Genomic DNA, 13,612 nt, shown 5'->3' on the forward strand with positions numbered 1-13,612 from the left:
CTGTATATTTACACATGATATATATAAAAATGTGTGAACATATAGAATATATATATAAGCAAAGATGTACCTAAATGTTTCACATTCATTTTTCATTGCATATTCAAGTTTATATTTTTACCCCGACTCACAAATTGAGTCTTAGCAGCTCCATTACCCAAGACCTCTCTGGAGGAGGTCCCATCTAGGCTGGACCCAAGCTAGATGTCTTGTGGCAGAGGCTACATCCCTTCCAGGGTATCTCTCAGTCTCTGTTCAAATGTCATCATTTTTGGGAGTCACAGGGTATTGGTCCATTGCTCCATGAGGAAGGGTTTAGTGGAATCCCCAGGCAGGGCAGATGAAGAGGGCCTGCTTCACAGTGTATTCCCACCAACCAGGACTCTAGCACCCTTGGGCCCTGTGCCATGCAGCTGAGTGGCTGACATTTGTTCTAGAATCTCTGAGGCTTGCTTGCCTTTATCCATCTGGCTGTGGGGATAGTATTTTGACATCTCTGACAACATTTTAGGAGGAAGAGTCCAGGGAAGTGGAAGCGCAGTGAGCTTTCCTCCTGCTGGGTACTGGTATTTGACCTTGAAGCTCCTTGAGGGAAGAGCTGGTCCCTCCCTGAGGTGCACCATGTTCCCAGAGTGGCCATAGGGCCCCCTCCTTGGGATGCTCTGTGAACTCTAGTCCCCAGAAGAGCTTCATGAGTGTTTCCCACCCCTTCCTGCTTCATGGTAGCAACACATTGGGGCATCGGTGCCTAAGATTGGAAATGTCTCTTCTGAAACTCTATTAGTCGCCTTGTTTGCTGTGACCAATACCTGGCAAAAACACTTAAGGAAGGAAGGGTTTGTCTTGGCTCATAATTTGAGGGTGCAGTCCATCATGGCGGGGAAGGTATGGTACCAGGACCTTGGGGGCAGTTCCACACATTCCATCTGTGGTCAGGAAGCAGAGATAAACGCTGGTGCTCAGCTCACTTTCTCCTTTTTATTCAGGCTAAGACCTCAGCCCATGGAACAGTGCTATCCACCATTAGGGTGGCCCTTCCTACTTCAATTAACCTAATCTAGAACCTCCTCACAGACCTGCCCAAGGTTTGTTTCCATGGTGATATGAAGTTCCATCAAGTTAATAATCAAGATTAGCTATCAGAGAAATCTGCTATTCCTCATCAGACCCAAGAAACAGTCTGTAGTGCCCTGAGGTCCCTGAATCCACACCGGTGGGCCTCTTTCAGAACATCCACCCATTTCAGGTTCCAGGTACTATATGTTGAACTTGCATAGAATACAAAGGGATGTAGGGGAAACCCTATCATTGGATCTCAACCTTAGCATGATTAGATATGGGGACACAGATGGTTCTTTGCTATGGGAGCTACCCTGTTCATTGAAGGATGCTGCACCCTGTATTCTGAGAACCAAAAATGCCCCCAGACATTATTTGATGTCCCATTAGGGTCAAAATTACCCAAGTTGGGCATGATTGACTATTAGTGAGCGATGGTAAATGTTGGCTAAATATGGTTCACCAAGATATCTGCTTCCTAACCTCAAACCTATAGCTATCATTTTTTTATGCAAAAGGGACTTTGCCAATATCATGAAGGGTTTTGAGCTGGGGAGGTGATTCTGATCATCTGGTTGGTCCTGATATAAAGGAGGCCAGTCAGAGAGGCAGAAGGGAATGCAGCAGTGAAAGCCACAAGAAAGGCAAGAAGATGCGCTGCTGCTGGCTTTGAAGACAGAGAAAGGGGCTGCAAGCCAAGGGAAGTGGGCAACTCTAGAAGCTGAGAGGCAAGGACACAGGTTCTCCCTGGAGCCTCCAGCTCACACCTGGCCCTGCCAGCCATGCAGAAACCAGGCCCTGACCCCCAGAACTGTGCAGAGGTAAATCTGGTTGTTTTCAGTTAGTATGTGTGTAGTCCTTTGTTATAGCAGCCGCAGGAAACTAAGCGCAGTGGGGAAGGTAGATTTCAAAGGAACAGTTGAAGCAACTGTGTCTGCTAGCCTGGGAGAATTCCAGTGGTCCACTCGCTGAGACCCTTGGCCAGGGCATTAGCAGCTCTATTATCAGGAATGTTTCTGGTATTGTGTCTGTGAGGCATTTGCTCAAAAATCATGTTGGGCAGCTACTCTATAGACACAGAGGTAACAGAATAAAACAGTAAAAGTCAGGGGCTAGGGGGATGGCCCAGTCAGTCAAGTGTGATCCCCAGCACCCATGTAGAAGAAAAAGCCAGCCTCAGGAGCACATGCCTGGGTCCCTGTACTAGGGAGACAGAAACAGGCAGCTCCTGGAGCTCACTGGCCGGTCAGTCTAGCCTAATGAGACCCTGTGTTAAAAACTAAGATGGAGAGCAACTGAAGAAGATACCTAACGTCAACCTCTGCTTTTCACATGCACGTGCACTCACATATGTGCACACACACATGAAGAATAAAAGTCAGTTCTGTCCAAAGGATATGGAGAAGTCAGGTAGACTATTAGCCTTGGTCTGTTCATCTTAAAATCAATAGTTCATAGGGAAGAATAATGGAGTTGATTATATTGGTGCCTAGCTTAGAATCTGGGAAGTATTATTAGAAACTGATTAGAAATTAGCAGATGCTGTGAGCTGCATGTGTTCAACGCCAGAAAAGGAGCTATTTCAAGAGTCTGTTACTGCCTATGACAGAGGGCATTCAGAGGGCACTGTTCCAATGTGAGATGACTTTCTAGGTATGAACTTTTGAGTGAGAGGTTACAAGGGAAGTGGTTTACCTGATACCAGGATAGAATTGTCTCGTGACCAGGTGGTATGCTGCTGCTGCAAGCAGATCTGGTTTGTTCCCAGTGTGCACTGGGATATGGTGATGCCCTTCTAATGTGCATAGATATCCACCCAGCTTCCTAAGAAGGATGATGGGTCCTGATCAGTCAGGTGCTGGGAGGATGCTGGGTCTGATTGGTGGGATGCTAGCTAGCCCTCAGCAGGAGTGAGTGGAGCCTTGATTAGTAGTGTTTGTCAATATGGTGGTGATTTCAAGCCTTGAATATGTCAGCCACCAGTCTGAATTCCTAAACTGTTAGTCTTTGGTGGCCACAGTCATGTAGACCCTGACTTACGGGAGAGACACAGTCCTGGGCTTCAGGCGTGAGTGTGGGCTCTCTGGCTTAACAGCTGTGTGACCTTGGCTGTCACTCCCAGTTTAAGCCTGCCCATGGAAGGGCCCATGATGCTTGTTTCCTCTGCCTCAGTTGCCTGCAGAGGAAGTCCTTTCGAAGAACTGCCACTTTGATGGGTCACTTGGGTGGAGTGGGGGCAGGGGGCGGGGGGAGGCAGTGATTAGGGCTTGCTGAGGTTGTAGGCCCGGTCACCTCACCTTTCTTTGGGAGTGTTTCTAAGATGGTACTGGGAAATTTAGAGATGTAGGAAGGCTCTCTCCCCATGCTCTGTCCCCCTTCCAGCATTGGGCCTAGGCTTGCTCCTGCTCTTACCACCTCAGATCTCTGGACTACCCTCTTAGTCCTGGCCTGCCCACTGCATCCTGATCCGCTGCACCCAGAAGAAAGATGGAGGGATTTTGACGAAGGAAGAAAGGTTGCCATGGAGGAAATTCATTGGGAAAAATACAAACCAGAAATTGGCTGAGCAGCAGGTGGATGCTCCCAAGGACTGGTATCATCGTCAGACATGGGGAAGGTAGGGCTGAGTGGAAGTCTCTGTGGTCTGAAGAGGGGCAGATAGCTAGCTAAGCATATTTCTTGGCTTTGGGACTCTCAGGGGACCAGCTTATTGGGGTACAATACCAGGCACATTAGGCGGGGATGCAGTGTCAGTGTGGATGGGGCACATCTGAGTCTCTTCACTTCAAACTCACTTTCCTCATCTGTAAAGTGGAAGGGTAAACCCAGCATGAAAAAGCTGCCATCAAGAGCAGATGGGTAGAAGGAAGGAAGATAAGTGAGGGACACTAACCGTGGGGTGTGACAGAGGACAGAACAGATCCTAGTGTCTAATGCCACAGTCAGGAGAGGCCCAGAGACAGTCCTGAGTCCACTGTCAGGGATAGGTGACCATCTCAGAGAGAGCCCACAACTGGAGTTAGGATAAGAAGGTAGCACAAGAGCAAAAGGGCCACAGGGCTCCCTCAGGAAGACCTAGTAGAGACAAAGGTGGGGCAGTGGTAGGAGAGGATGTGGGGTCCAGGGAAGTAATCTCTGAGCCGCAGTGACCTAATCGTGGCTCTGCGCTGACAGAAGGAACTGGAGAAAGAGAAGGAATGGGGAGTCCCTGCAAGTCCCTTCTTCAACTACATGTACTGTGTGGAGTAAGGCTAAGGCACCCTGTGGCCTAGGGTGAAGGAGGGATGCTGATGACAAGCCAGAGCTCTGCATTTGGCCCCTCTTGCCCAGAGACCCCAAGTGGCCATCACCATGTGCTCCTGGGACTGCAGCCAAACACGATGGGTCCCCTGTTGGCAAATGCAAATCCTAAACAAGCATGGCCAAGAAATAAAAGTGGAGGAGGATTTACTGCCTGCAGCAGGTTGGGAAAGCAGGGGTTACTTACAAAGCAAAGCCCTCCTTAGGCAAAGGACTTGGCAGGATTTTATTTGGAAAGCCTGTGTATATCCAGACAGGAAAACACTTTAGGAGGTGGGCACATTCCTGGGCATGCTCAGTTAAGGAGTACATTCTCGAGTCTGCTCAGTTTAAAGTCCTAGTTCAAGGTGAAAGATGGCCGACACAATTTTGGGGCATGCTTAGTTCAAAGCCATCGAGTGCATGTTGGAAAGTGTAAAATGGTGAACAGGATATTTTGGGGGGTATATGTTCACTTTGTGTCATAAAGATTGAAGACAGGAACCCCTCTGGGCATGCTCAAATTACACTGTAAATGCCAACAGGAATGCCTTTGAGCACACTGTTTTTCCCCAAAGAATTTTAGCTGAAAAATAAAAAGGGAAAAGACATTTTAAAGTATGTTACTGTAAGAGCTTATGTAAAAGTGCCTGCCTCACTGAGCAGCTAACAGCTTACCCTGGTGTTTCTTCCGCCATCTATGGCGTTCTTCCTGTGAGGGGCTCTCTTTTTTCCTTGGGTCCCCTTTCCGAGATTGTGCTGGGCCCTCACCTGTTGACCAGTTGGCCCATCTGAAATGACAATCCTGCCCCTTGCCTGCTAGATCTCAGCCTCCTCTGACGGCCAGCACTGCTGCTCCCAGAGTCAACCTCCTGCATCCCCTCTTCTCTACATCCCTTGCGTCATCTGGACTTGAGTCCATCCTTCCGCAGACATTCTGTCACTTGGCTCCTCTCCCAGTGGGCTGTCCACGTTCACTCTATTATTACTTTTTTTTTTTTCTCCTCAACTGGCAAAAGTTCAAGTGACCCTGAGAACACCAAGTTGGACCTTCTCTGATGACTGTTCTTGTGTGCCACTTGTTGGGTGACAGGTATGGTTGCAACACATACAGAACCTGAGTCTGTGATGTCAGAGCCCGAAGGCTTTCTCTCCAAGCCTTTCCCAGGTCAGTTGCCCCCAGGAAGCTCCAGTTTAGTCATCCCTGGGCCATTTGGCTGCACTCCAGTTAGCTCCTGGTGGGAGCCACAATCTCACTTCCTGGTCTGTATCAGGGAAGTAAGACATGAAGGTCCCTACTAGAAAATTGTCACAGATAAATGGAGCACTTAACAGTTTCTGGCTGGATCATTGGGCAGCAAGTGACCAAGTGCTAAGTGAACCTCAGATATGCCCAGGGGCAGCTGGGCAGTTTCTGGGACCTCCCATTCCTCCTGTGGGCTTGTGTCTTGCCCAGGGAAATGAACTGACCTTTGGGTTGACTCCAGAGAGGAAACCTTCCCAGGGAACTACTGCAGAAGAACAAGCCTGAACTTCCTGCAGGTAACTGAACACATTGCAACCTCAGATTACCAGGGATGGTGGCCGTAGGGATTCTGCGAGAGTCACTGCTTTCTTTGTAGCCTGGCTATTCCTCTCCTGAGGAAGGCAGAAGGGACTTCAAGTGAGTTGAGTTTTGGCCCAGTAAGCAAGGACCTCTCACAGGTTCCCATGGAGACTACATGTTCTTCTATTCCTGCAAGACTCAAGTCTTCCTACCTCCTTCCCCACCACTCACTCAGTCCCTCACCAGGGCCAGTGGCTGGGAACTATTAGCACATGGCTCACTTTCAAGGCCCATTCCTGCATGATTTTGGAGTATTTCCTTAAATTTCTTTATTTAAAAATGAATTGAGGGGCTGGAGAGATGGGTCAGGGAAGAGAACTTGATGCTCTTGCAGAGGAACTGGGTTCAGTTCCCACATGGTGGCTAACTCCTGACTATAAACTGCACTGATTCCAATGCCCTCTTTCAGCTTCCGCAGGCATCTGCGTGCACGTGATGCACATACAGACAAGCAGGCACAGACATATACACATAAATAAAAATAAATTTTAAAAAATGAATTAGATAGAAAACTACCTTAGTTTACCAGGGCCACTGCCACAGAGCACCATAGGCTGGCGGCTTCCACAGCAGAAATTGATTTCCTCACAGTTCTAGAAGCTGGTAGTCCCAGATCAAGACATCAATGCGATGGCTTTTCCTGAGGTCTGTCTCCTTAGCTCGTAGATGGCGCCTCTACCAGGTCTTCCCATGGTCTTCCCCTGTGTTTGTCTCCTTGCAGCCTCATCTCCTCTTCTTATGAGGATGGCAGTCAGGTTGGTTTAGAGAAGTCCATATCATCTCATTTTATCATAACTCTCTCTATAAAGACCTGATCTTATTGTGCTGCATGTGGTGGTACAAGCCTGTAATCCCAGCATTCAAGAGACCAAGGCAAGAAGACTGTAAATTTGAGGCCAACCTGGGTAACGTATCGAGATCTTGTCTTAAAAGCAAGAAACCCATCTCCACATTTCTAGATACTATGTGTTAAAACTTCAACACAGGGATCTAAGGGTGACACGATTCAGCCCATGACAAGTACATCCTACAGAGGGTAGTCCTAATAAGATAATGAGTGAGGATACTCACAAAGTCATGCCTGTGTTCTCTGGACAGCTGGGACATTGATGAGGGTTTTAGAGAACACAGGTGGAACCCACCTTCTGTCCTGGCTTGTCATCCCCAGGATTAACTGGCAGCCCAAGGCACCCTCAGTTAATGGCTTGCCACCAAGTAGTTGCACTTACAGTCCTATGGGTTGGTGAGGCCACAGGCTTTGTCCAAGGCAAAGACGCAGAGATGGCCTGGCCGAGCCATGAACATTTGGTCTATTAATGCCATGCCCAGTGTTGTAGCTGATTTCAGATGAGTTCCTTAGGAGTGAGCTGAAAACAGAGACCTGGGCTCTTGAGCTTCTGGAGGGCAAAGGTTGGACCCGTGGAGTCTTAGTGGGCCTGGCTATTCTCATCTCCTCCCTGAGGTGAGCTAAGCCTTCCATCCATCATCAATTTTGGATGAAAAAGATACGCTGGAGCCTTGGATAGAACAGGAGATTCTTTGGTTGGAGTCAGGGTTTAGACACCCTCAGGCTACCCCCCTCCCTATATAATCCTTGCCCTGAATAAGCATGAGGCCCTTTTCACATCTCATACCTACCTGCCACATCCAGGCTCCAGACGCATGCATGCCTTTTGACTTTGAAGCCTATTTGTAATATCAGAGACAAAGCGTGTCATTCCAGGCCCCAAGGAGCCAACGGCTAGGACATAGAACAGGCTCTGCCATTGGAGCAGGCCAATGCATTACAAATAACCTTGAGAATTCTGGGAAACTTAGAAAGCAGAGGGACAAGATGGAAAAGATTCAGTGAGCAGCACCAGGTGGCAGAAAGATCATTATCCTAGGCCTAGTTTGGATGGCCACTGGTTTTCAGAGTAATCTTGGGCAATCCTTGAAATCCCTGTAGCTCTGCTTCCCCTGGGATGAGCAAGTTGAGAGGCATGTCTGGGGAGTTTCCTTTCCACAGACCATGTAGAGTCCTGGCTTTTCTGGGTCAGGAATAACTGAGGTTGTGAGATGTACCTGGGGATGGATATCATTGTTCAGGACTGAACAGGAACTCTGTGTCTCCATCTTCTATGTGACTGTTTCTTAAGCTGCCTTTACAATCTGTGATGGTGCTTTAAAATGTTTGGGGAACATCCGCACCAGGCTTTGCAGAGAAAATCCAGAAGCCCCATCCAAGAATGAGGCTGTGTCTGGTTGGTAGAGACAGCAACTTCAGTGCCATGAAGGCTGAGACTAGATCAGAGACTCAGAACCACAGCAGTGGGTCAGGACGAGGCATGGGTGACCAGGAGACAGGCAGATGGAGAACCACAGCAGTGGGTCAGGACGAGGCATGAGTGACCAGGAGACAGGCAGATGGAGAACCACAGCAGTGGACCAGGATGAGGCATGGGTGACCAGGAGACAGGCAGATGGAGAACCACAGCAGTGGACCAGGACAAGGCATGGGTGACCAAGAGATGAAAAGATAGTGATATTTGGTTCTGTTGCTGGTGACCACTGCATATTGAATTCCCATGTGCTCATGGTGACATGACTGGGGTTAATGCCACACACACAGAACAATAAAATTAGAATGGTGAAGGCCAAGGTTGTCCTGCTCTGGCACCCCAACTCTATTTAAAATCGTGCTCAGAATTTAAACAAAATGAGGCAAAACTGAGCTGTTCTTTATTGCTGTGAGCTCAGCACTCGTGCTTTCCTGCGGGGAAAATAATGGGGACAGTAATAGATTTTTGTTGTATTAGAAGGAACCCCCAAATCAAACCTTCCCCCTATTTAGCTTTCATAAAACTCCCCTTTGACAGCCACGTCTTGAGAATTCCCAGTAGTTACTTAAATATTAGCATCAAGAAATTAATTCAAGGACTGGAGAGATGGCTGACTCAGTGAAGTGTTTACCACTCAAATATGAGGACCTCTGCTCTCTCCAGCCCCCGTGTGAAATGCTGGGAATGATGGCATGCCTTGTAACCTCAGCACTGGGGATGTGGAGACAGGAATATCCATAGAGCTCACTAGCCAGTCAGCCTAACCTTATTTTGCAAGCCCCAGGACCTGACCCCAGACCCTGTCCCAAAATATAAGGTACCCGTCTCCCAAGGTATAATACCCAACGTTAACCTCTGGTCTCTACACACATGTGCACACATATCCATGCTCTGACACATGCACAGACATGTATACACCTACATACACACACCTTGTGTATACACACAAACAAAAAGAAATGAATTTAGTTTGTGGAACTTTGGAGATTGAGGCAGGAGGATTGGGAGTTTCACACAAAGCTGAGCTACAATAGTGTGTTTGAGGCCAGCCTTGGTTACTTTTCTAAGATGTTACTTCCTGTTCCCTGCTCTCTAGAAACCCACACCCAAATCATATGATTCCTAGAGGACCTGTTGTCCCCACTCCAACATAGCAACCAGAACAGAATTCTCTAAAGGCCTAGTCCACAACCATGCCTGGCCTCTGGGATGCAGGCCAGATTGCCCTGTGTGTGTAACAAACAGGGTGGGATGGGCACTTTAAGAACTTTGTAGAGATGTGGGAAGAAAACCACCATCACTGCTCTCAAGATGTTTTCATTGGTTTCCAGGGAGAAGGTGGGCTCAGGCCTCCTCTCTTCTGCTTGTTCCACATCTCTGTTGTGATCACAGAAACAACACATGCTGGTGGCAGTCAAAGATCCGGGCGTTCTTTGCGCATCACCCACAGGCTGGGATTGCTGTTGCACCATACTGTTTTGTAGTCTGAGACCCTGAGATGGAGTGGGGGTGCTTGTGAGATGGACAAGGAGTCATAATGCTGGGATCATCAGGTGGGAGGACTTTTGTTCCCCCTAAAAGTTCACATCATGCTGGGGAGGTGGGCAGGGACCCAGGTGGAGTGTCTGAGGCATGTGGCTCTTGAGCTATGGGGCTCCTGGATCTGACATTAATGAATGAGTAATGCTGATTTCAGCTGGGAGGAATGTTATAGGAGAATCAAGCTCATGAGAGTAGACAGTTTGGTAAGGAGGCAGCCAACGAGTTGGTTTTTCATTTGATTTATGGAGCAATTTGAGCATTACTGAGGATTGGAGACATTCAAGCTTCCTGAATTTTTGAGTGTTGGGGGACATGTGAGGGATGAAGCACAGAGGCCCTGGAAACCTTACCTAAACCAGTCAGGGGAGGAAGCGCCTCCAAAGCAGGAGTGTGTGTTGCTGCCTAACTGGGAGGGAACAGAGGAGACAGGACCACTTCAAGGGCAGACCTCAGAGGACTTTGGCAAGGGTGGTTCGGAAAGCACCAGGAATGTGTGCAAAGGCCAAGAAAGAGTGGCCCAATTGGCCAGCTGAAGAAGTGATCTAAGGTGGGTGATTAGGAGGAAAGCCAAGGAGAGGAAGGTCCAGAAAAAGACTCTTGGGACACTGTGCGCACCACCCAGCACCTTCACAGGAGAGAACGATTGAGGGAGAATCTTGGGCCAGGGAAGTTGTCATGGGTCTTCACAACCCGTGATCAATTCTTACGGGCTGTTAGGAGTAGGGACACCATTGCTGGCCACACATCCACGTGTAGCATGGACCCCCTAGAGTGCTTATGGGCCCACCCATCACAGATGTTTCCCCATTTCCCATCCCCAGGCCAAGCACGGTGTCTCTTCTTGGCTCCTGAGCCTCAGAGCTCTCCAGTTCCCAATGGGGCTATTGAAAACGACCTCAGATACCCATAGCTTTCAGGTAGGGAGTAGCTGGATTCGGGTCCAGTGCCTGATTTTGTGTTTCTCTCTCCCTCCTCCTTTAGATTACGGTGCGTGTGGGCGTCTCCTCAGCCGGCAGCCCCCCTGTGCCCACAGTTGATGTCCGAGATTTTGACTGTGTGGGTTTGTGTCTTTCCGGCAGGTGTCTCCTCTGTGACTTCCCTGATGTCCCTGGCTTGGGTGCTAGCCTCCTATCACAAGCTGCTGCGGGACTCCAGGGACGACAAGAAGAGCATGAGCTACAGAGGGGCCCTCATCCAGCTCTTCTGGCGCCTCTTCACCATCTCATCCCGAGTTATCTCTTTTGCCCTCTTTGCTTCCATCTTCCAGCTCTATTTCGGGATCTTCGTGGTGGTGCACTGGTGCGCCATGGCCTTCTGGATCATCCATGGCGGGACAGACTTCTGCATGTCCAAGTGGGAGGAGATCCTCTTCAACATGGTGGTAGGGATCGTGTACATTTTCTGCTGGTTTAACGTCAAGGAAGGGCGGACTCGATATCGAATGTTTGCGTACTATACCATAGTCTTGACCGAGAATGCTGCCTTGACGTTCCTTTGGTATTTTTACAGAAACCCGGAGAGCACTGACGCCTATGCAGTGCCCGCACTGTGTTGTGTCTTTGTGAGCTTTGTGGCTGGGATTGCGCTGATGCTCTTATACTATGGCGTGCTGCATCCCATGGGGCCACGGGCTAAGGTCTTTGCCAGCTCCTGTTGTGCCGAGCTGCTCTGGGGCATCCCTTTGCCCCCCGATGTTGAGCCCATGGCACCTCAGACCCCTGGGTACCGGGGGACCCAGGTCACGCCTACCAGAGCCGTGCCGGAACAACAGGAGGATCTCACGGCTGACACTTGCTTGCCCGTGTTCCAAGTGAGACCCATGGCACCCTCCACCCCGTTGGGGCGTCCTTACCACCCAGAAGGGCCCCTGATTAAGATTGATATGCCAAGAAAGCGGTATCCAGCCTGGGATGCTCACTTTGTAGACAGGAGGCTGAGGAGGACTATTAACATCCTGCAGTACGTCACCCCCACCGCTGTGGGTATTCGCTATCGAGATGGGCCTCTCCTTTATGAGTTGTTACAGTACGAGTCTTCACTCTAGAGCATCTTGATCCAAATTGAGAAGGGGACCCTAAGTTTGATGGCGGTCAATACCGCTTGCAAGAAATATAGCGCCCCTTCCCCCAATACACAGAACCACCACCACCACCACCACCACCACCACCACCACCACCACCGCCACAAAAAAAAAAAAAATCAATAAGTCACGTCCCGGTCAGATAAGCTTTCTTTCCAGTCACTGTATGTATACAAAGATATTCTCTATGTTTTGTAAGTAAAAACAAAAAGAGAACCTTTCTTTTGTTTTTTACACATAAGAAACAGTATTGAAAAAAAAAAAATCCCACACTATGGTTCATAGGATGGAGAAGGAGGAGCTATCTCCTCTCCAAATGAAACAACAAAAAAGTTTTATACCTTACACCAAGTGTAGATCATTCATGGGATTGGTGCTGATTGAAAGAACAAAACAAACAAACAAACAAACAAACAAACAAACAAAAACCTTCAACTGCCTTATGCCCTTAGGTGCTGAGTTTCATTAAGTACTGTCACATTTTCTCACACAAAACTCTCTGGTGACTTTTGTACCAGGAGAGAGAAAATTAAATAATTAAAAGAAACAAAATCTACCAATGAAGCAAACAAATAAAAACAACCAACGGATAGGGCACAAAACAGTCCCTCTTACCTGATGATTTGTATTGAGGAAAACAAACCTACCAAAAGCAAAGGCATAGAAACCTCTCTTCTCTTCTCCGTTTCTCCCACCCCTTCCCCACTTCACAAAGCCTTCCAGGAGCTAAAGGGCTGCTTGGATCTCCACTGGCCGGAAAAGCTACTTGAAGGCTGACTATGTGCCATTTTAACTTCACCTAGCAAGAACCACATTGTTTCCCGATGCAAAGAGAAACAAAACAAACAAAAGGAACAAACCCAAACGACATCCAAATTTGGTAAAATTATCAAAGGAGATTTCCATAGATGCCATCAAACAGAATCAGTAATAATAAAACTCAGCATAGTAGCAAAAAGAATGACATCAATTTAAAGGCACAATACTTAATCCTTAACCATGATCTCTTCCATCATTTTAAGGCTGAGAACGGTGTGCGTGTGTCACGTGTGACAGTGTGTAAGGCTGCTTCTGTTTCCATTTGGTGGGAAGCCTTAAATTGATCTGGAAAGAATTTTTCATTTTTCATTTGTACTTTTTTTTAAAAAGAAAAACATAACACAAAGAGGAACACTAGAGTATCTATCTACATATAAAAAGTCAAATTGTAATAACTGACCCATTTCAAAGACTGGTGCTTCTGTCAATGTGGTTGGCTGAGAATTATTCAGCTCACTTGGTGCATCTGGGTTGAGTGGATAATATTGTGTGTGTGTGTGTGTGTGTGTGTGTGTGTGTGTGTGTGTGTGCCCCTGCTGCAAAGTCTTGCCAGAAATACACAAAACTGATATGAGGTAGATACTGTGACAACTGGGGGAGGGGAAAGTGAGGGGCTGCATGGGACGGTCAGGAAGGTGGTACCTGGAGGCGGCCACCCCTCTGGAGAGCAAGTCCCCACCCTGGCAGCAGAGGCAGATCTTCCAGGCCCTGTTGCTTGGGTGACGATTTGATTCAGCTGTTTATTTTCTCACTAAACCAAGTTGAATTTCTGGTGGTGTCACAGTACGTTTGACCATTTGTAAAATTTTTATTTATTTATTTATTTGGAAGTTAGTATTCCTTTAAGGAGTATTTCTGTTCTGGGATATAATTTCCAAACCATTGTATCTCTACTTGGGCACAAAA

At 48.0% G+C, this 13,612-nt stretch overlaps 1 protein-coding gene across 1 annotated transcript in view; it reads left to right on the top strand.

The window, feature by feature from the left end:
• The window catches only part of Xkr6 (XK related 6), a 259,903-nt gene extending 246,296 nt beyond the window's left edge, over positions 1–13,607 (top strand). The window contains exon 4 of the mRNA XM_008828094.2: positions 10,887–13,607. Within this exon, the coding sequence (XP_008826316.2) occupies positions 10,887–11,851 (965 nt within the window). The 3' untranslated portion in view covers positions 11,852–13,607. The remainder of the gene's footprint in view (positions 1–10,886) is intronic.
• The last annotated feature ends 5 nt before the right edge of the window (positions 13,608–13,612 follow it).

Source organism: Nannospalax galili, unplaced genomic scaffold (genome assembly GCF_000622305.1).
Source record: "Nannospalax galili isolate Female #2095 unplaced genomic scaffold, S.galili_v1.0 scaffold612, whole genome shotgun sequence".
NCBI lineage: Eukaryota > Metazoa > Chordata > Mammalia > Rodentia > Spalacidae > Nannospalax > Nannospalax galili.